Below are 7,028 nucleotides of genomic sequence, written 5' to 3' on the forward strand. Positions count from 1 at the left end.
ACCATATTTGAGAAGCTTTCTGATATCAATATATAGTCTAAACGAGCTTGTCCCCAACCCATATTCTATTTTGCCGCGTGCCTGATTTGGCAGATGAATAACTTTAAGTTTCCCTGCCTGATAAATGACTGTACAATTTCTTTTCAGTCGATTTCTAATGTTGAACGAAGTAGTGACAGCTTAAAATGTAATATTTACATTCACTACGTTTTCCGTTTAACATTCTCACCAACTGAAATGCATTTAAAGTTAATATCTCAGAAACGTTCAACTTCTGAATTAGGGTATATCACTGCGTATGAATAAGCTTGACCGAAGATTACAACACGGGTTTATTATCAAATTGCAATTACATTGTATAATAACATGAAAAATGTCTCCCAGTGTTTAAAAGTATAAGAGATGATATATAAACCTCGAGCCTCTTCAACTGGCATATATTTCATGGAGCGCTAACTCGCTATACCGTGGCGGTGTAAAGACGCATTTCGTAACTAAACATGTAATAAAAAATATCTCTACAAACTTCCGCTCCTTTGGGGGTGGGACTTATCAATGCTGCAAGTAAAAATATACAAGTGAAATCGAGAGAACGATAACGTATATCTTTGTTATTTTAAGAACCAGTGACTTGAAATTTGGCATGCAAGTAGTTAAAACATTAATCTATGCAAGGAAAACAAATCACGCATAGCTTGCCTAGTTTAAGATTTTTTAGGCATATGAAGCGAGTGGTTAGTTTTTTATCTGTGTCAGAGTTAGACCCCTTTCTATATTTATGGTATCACAGAGTTCGGGCCCAAAACGGGCTTAGCCCTTGTGATTCAAGTACTAGAAGATGATCCTACATGGAGAAACAGGAAAAGAAATAAATGTCTTCAGTGTGGGGAGGAATATTCGAAAAGACTTTTATAGAGACCCTGCTGTACAGCATTAAAACAACAGACTTCCAGTGATAAACAGGAAGAGGAGAGTTATTCAGCATGTATCGCGGGTGGTAAGGTTGAACCAAAAGAATCACTACTAAACACAGCGCTTTAGGAAGAAAGCATCCAAGATTCAGAAACCGAGGAGACCAATGATCTTGGATGTGAAGGTCCTTCTTTGTCAACATCTGATGACAGTGAAGAGGAGTTATGTGATTTTGATTTAAGTGCCCATTTTAAAGAAGATGTTGATGATCATGTTGAGCAAGAGAGAACAGATATGTTGATTGCTTCACTTTTGAAAGTATTGTTACGTTGGCAGTTGTTGTTTTATGTGTCAGATCTTGCCTTTTCATATTTGCTCTTGTTTTTCAAATCAGTATTATATTTAGTTTCATCTACTTCTGAAAATATTCAAAAAGTGTACAAAAAGTTTCCTTCAAATTTATACGAACTGCATAAGATTATTTCTTTTGAAAAAGATATCTTTTTAAAGAAAGTAGTGTGTCCAAAATGCTATGCATTATATGATATTCCCGATCGTTCAGATGAGGTTGAAGGCACGCAAATTTCCAAAAAGTGCAATAATGTTGTATTCCCTAATCATGCACTTGCACATTTTCGTAGACCTTGTGGGGAAATACTTTTAAAAACTGTTTTCACTAATGGTAAAACAAACCTTGTCCCAAAGAAAACTTTCTGCTATAACTTTAGTGAATAGAGAAGGGTTTGAGGATCTTTGCGAATTATGGCGCACTAGAAATGTTCCAGATGACATAGTTATGGATGTTTTTGATGGAGATTTGTGGAAAGATTTCAATGGGGGAAAATACAACTTTTTACTGCTGAACGTCATTATGGTATTATGTTGAATGTTGACTGGTTCCAACCATTTAAAAACACGAACTATTCCGTTGGCGCAATCTATCTGACAATATTGAAGATTCCTAGATCTCTCAGATTTAGAAAAGAAATACATACCTTTATAGGGATTAGGACAATGTAAACACGGACCGCATTGCTTTAATAGAACATGCAAGGTGAAAATAACGAACAGTGATATCTCGAAGAAAAATCCGAGGGACACCAACCGATCTGTAGGAGCCTGTGTCCCTTATAGACTCCACAGAGTGACACCAGTATTGTTTCGTTATTGTGTATACATGTGAGACCTTTGAAGCATGCCACACCTAACACATATAAGCAAACACACGGTGTGTGTGTGTGTGTGTGTGTGTGTGTGTGTGTGTGTGTGCGTGTGTGTGTGTGTGTTAAAGCAAGGTAAGACTACTACATTTTATAACAGATTTATAAAGAAATAGAGTCGTCTTAAAAGTATATGTTAATTATATAAACAATACCGTTTTATCTGTATGTACAAACTAATTTTAATATATCGACGATGATGTCGCTAGAGCGAGCGCCACTATACATGACTATACTATATACACATGTTGATGGATACACCCATATATTATATAATTATACGCGATTCCAAAATTCTTTCCCAAGGATTTAAAGTAGGATCCACTCAATGCAATTTTAGGGGTCCAATCCAACTAGATGTACAACTGAAAGTGCATAAAATAGACAAATATATTTATTTTCTATCAAGTCCAAGAGGTGGTGGGTTGGGACCCCCCCCCCCCCCCCTCTTCTTTCGTACATGTATATGCGCGCCTGACAAAACCTCTCCCAATGGTATTCAAATATTTATAATGTAATTTAAAACCAAACGAGACAAACTTGAAAGGTAATAAAATATAACCCTCGCACGAGAGGATAATGATAATCTTAACTATCTATAGGTCTACTTAGATATATTTACATACACTGTAGCATATTCACCGGGGAGCGCAAAAGGCCGACATTCTCGGCCATTCGGCGTCATTTGAAGCTCGGTACCTTAATTGTGTTATTATTAGTATACAGAGGTCGTAAGTTATTGTAACGTGCGGACTCTACACTTTGAACTGCTTTGAACAATCTGTCAGGATGGTGCAGTTCAAATATTGATAAATTGTTTTTCTGACACAAGGTACCAAAATAAAAATAAAGAGTCTGCTTAAAGTTCCACAATTTATTGAATTACAATTGCCCTTTTATTACAAGATAAATGAATTAAATAACCTCAAGATAGCATGAATTAATTCATTCCCTCTCAATTTCTCCCAAAAAAAATTCAGAACTGAAGTAAATTCACAAAAACTACTTTTGTAAAGTCTGATTCGGAGATAACTCAGAATCTGCGACTTTTAATAAAATTACTTGCACTAATTAACAAAATTAATATTGATCAGATTCCCAAATTATGGAAATATGTGATCTCTTAATCCCTTAAAATTTCTTATCAATATTTCAGTCAGTTTTAACCCAATTAAATTCCAAATGAATAAATAAACTTACATCTTAAAAATTTAGCAAAACCCCAAACGTTTCTCTAGAAACCCAAAGTTGCAGACTAACCGAAAATTAACGGAATCGTTCTATTTATACTCCGTGAAAATCCGTTTAACCAATTCATTCAAAAATTTCGTCTATTAAAGACAGATTTCGTTTACATTAAACAAAAAAAACCTCTCGTACAACATAGTTCCATTGTTGAATCTCACAAATAATTACAACTATACAATTTAAATAGTACTTTTCATTCAACATCTCATGTATCAACATAAAAATATCGTTTTGTTTACTTACAATGTCAACGTGCTGAAATTCACAGGGTATGAATATTAATAGAGGTGAAATCTACAAACAGCAATTTGACCCGGAAGTAGAGGTCAATCCATGAACTATGGCTCAAAATAGTAACATACAAGTTTATGCTAAAAGTTTACAAAAGAATGGAATTAAGTAATGCATCTACCCCAACAATACTAAAAATGCATCAAACAGATGGCATGAATCAATAAGTGTATCAATAACAATATTTACTTGTAACAGTGAAAGGTAAAGCACGAGTGGCATTTTAGTCTGAATTTCCTTAATACACTTAATACGTAAGACATGTCATTTCAATAATCTAGTAATAAATAAAATAACAAAATGAAGTACCTGAGAATAACTTAGTATTGCATACTTTAAGTTTCCTGTAATTTACAACCATAACCGCCTCAAAATATTATAATTATTTACAGAAACAAAATGTCTGTGTCTACAACGATGACTCCTTCCAAAATGGCATATTGCCAAGCCCTTTTCAGGTAATCTATGTTGTATCTTACTTTAATTCGTTTGATTTTGAAAGATTCTGAAACTTATTTGCAGTCACTTAATATGAAATATCTTTCATTCATTTATTGTTTTATATAAGTATTACTGAAACTGCGTTCCATACATATTTTCATAAATAGTCACATGATATATGACTGCATTTCTATTGTAAATAAACCAAACGATAACGGACACATGATGCAAATCAGTCGTGATATGCACGTCAAGTCTTTCAGAATTTGATCTATGTAAAACATTAAAGTTTACAGAATAGGGTAATATGAAAACTATAACAGGTGAAGTTTAGAAACGTGACTATCAAGTGTAATTACTGATTACTTACCAGACGATGCGATATTTTGAGATTTAAAGCGATAATAACAACAGCTGGCTATCCTCTCGGTTTTTTGGATTTTTTAAAATATTAAACTGTCGTTAGATGACGCTATCAGTATAACCTTTATATTGACAGGAACATATTCATATCAAAACAACTTTAAAACAAATCAAAACAGGTGCCGAGATGACCAGACTTTGGTGCCGAATTAGCTAGGTGCCGAGTCCGAATTCACTAGGTGCCGAGTTCACCAAGTGCCGAATTAACCTTTTTTCAAGTGCCGAATTAACCAGGTGCCGAGTTGACTTGTACCCAGTAAATATGTCACTGATTACTTAAAAAAGAGTCGGAGTGCATGTTTTTTTAAATTTTTATAATTTTTTTATTTTTTTTTTTTTACTTTTTTCTTTTGATAAGATTAATGAATGTTAAAAATATTTAATTATGCTTCATATTGAATTTCCGTCGAGAGTACAAATGTCCTTACCTTCCGTATAACGACGAATGATTGAAGTCTTTCCTGTCAACAAAGTAAAGATACAATCATGTATATGCCATTTGTTTTGAAGAACCTTGATAGGGGTTGGTGTTGCAATTTTGTGATAACTTATAAAAAGGATTGGTTTTTCATACGTACATATATGGATTTATTGAAATCATTTTATCTAAGTAGGTTCCATAACTATTCAATTTTAATGTAATATCATACAAACACCCGGAAACAACCCGTACTTAAAACAGAATAACACTATGCGTTTCAAAATACAAATATCAAAACATAATTCCATTCTTTTAAATGTATTCACACCAATATAATAGAAACACACGCACCTACACCGAATTCACCAATGACGAGAATTTTATAGAGATGTTCCTGTAGTGACGCTTTGGAGGCGGATGTTACCGCCATCTTTCAATGTCATGTGATTAATTCATTTACAACCATTTTATCAGTCAGTCGACCTTGTTGGCATCAGTTCTTGATAATGCATGACACACTCGATAAAATCACCTGGAAAACATTGTTATGAGATAACAAGGACTCCATGTTAAAGCTGACATGAATTAATAAATACGTACACCTTTCTCATCTTATCCGTCATATTTCTTTCAGGTAGCCTAATTTACTCTACCCGTATATACCCCAAATGTGATTGTCACACCTGAGTGATTTTTCTAGTTGGACTCGACCAGTGCACATCTCCGATAGTAATATATAGGGAATGAGAAACAAATAAAATAACATTTTAAAACATTATGCTTTGCTCAAAATTACAAAATATTGATTGTATACTAATGCAACATTCTGGAAGTTTAGATAAGTTAGACAAAAATGCAAAAAAACAACAACAACAAAAAACAAACCTTTTCTTGCATACTTGTAAGTGCCTGCAAGTATTTGCATTTTCTAATAAAATAAATGCGGATAAATCATTTGCCAATTACATACTGATAGAATGGAATAGGCAAAGAGCATAAAATATATTATTTATATCAATTCTTGCAAAATAAAGGTGCATGCCATATGCATAATATGCAATGCACAAGGTATAATCGCCAAAAAAAAGTATCAAATACGGGCGTCTATTCAACAGGTATCGGAGATGTGCACTTACCGAAAATATTAGATTCTCTTTATTCTGATAAATCCACGAAACAAAATGATAAACTCCATTTGTATCTCGTTAGAACTTTACAACACGTTGTCATTCCATTATACAGACTGCGACACACTTCACCCGTGCCAAACAGGGTGTCTTCAATCAGGGGAGATGTCAGAGTCGAAAATTTTTCCTGTATTGAATGCTTGTCTGGTCGAGGTTTTGCAGTTTATAGAAATCGGGAATCTAATATCTGGTTGGATATATTGCGTGCACAATTCAAAATTCCTCGATGATCATATACAAACTTGGATATACAAATAAGGGAATAATGATCGAAAATATACATCTGTGTGCAAATGCGTATATTACATTTGCAATCCATAATAAACGGTTCAATACACAAAGACACATATGAAAGGAAATTTATAAACGAAAATATAGTTTTGTTGTCTCTTTTGGAACCACATAATTATTTACGGTCTCTGTATGTCCATATTCATTGAGAGAGAGAGAGAGAGAGAGAGAGAGAGAGAGAGAGAGAGAGATTTATAATATACCATTTCACAGAAGGAAAGAAAATTGATCACTCATATAAATGTAAGCTTTCAAGCATTAAAAATTTCCAGCTATTTAAAAATTTGTGATTGACAATATATTGGAAACTTACAGGAGTTGATGCTTATAATTGAATTCATTACAAATTTTAAAAAAATAATATTAGTTTGAACTGTGCATGTAGAAAATACTGACTTTGTATGTTAGAATAACGGGAAAAAAGAAAATTGTCAATAAAAGTGGGGAAAGCAGACCAGCCTTCCTGCCCACCCCAACCCCCTGTTTTCGTGCCTGAAACAACATATCACTTCGTGTTGAAAGAAAGGTGCATATCTACATTTCATTAAATTCCAAAGGAGCTCGAATTTATGTGTTCCCCTATTAATTATTTTG

The 7,028-nt window shown here is 33.6% G+C and overlaps 1 protein-coding gene across 1 annotated transcript in view; it reads right to left on the reverse strand.

Moving 5' to 3' along the window:
• Positions 1 to 5,818, reverse strand: part of LOC125652115 (ras-related protein Rab-32B-like) — a 37,498-nt gene extending 31,680 nt beyond the window's left edge. The window contains exons 1-2 of the mRNA XM_048881086.2: positions 5,308 to 5,818; positions 4,964 to 4,996 (exon numbers count right to left, since the gene is read on the reverse strand). Of these exons, the coding sequence (XP_048737043.1) occupies positions 4,964 to 4,996; positions 5,308 to 5,386 (112 nt within the window). The 5' untranslated portion in view covers positions 5,387 to 5,818. The remainder of the gene's footprint in view (positions 1 to 4,963; positions 4,997 to 5,307) is intronic.
• Positions 5,819 to 7,028: the final 1,210 nt, after the last annotated feature.

This window comes from Ostrea edulis, chromosome 5 (genome assembly GCF_947568905.1).
Source record: "Ostrea edulis chromosome 5, xbOstEdul1.1, whole genome shotgun sequence".
NCBI classification, from domain to species: Eukaryota; Metazoa; Mollusca; class Bivalvia; order Ostreida; family Ostreidae; genus Ostrea; species Ostrea edulis.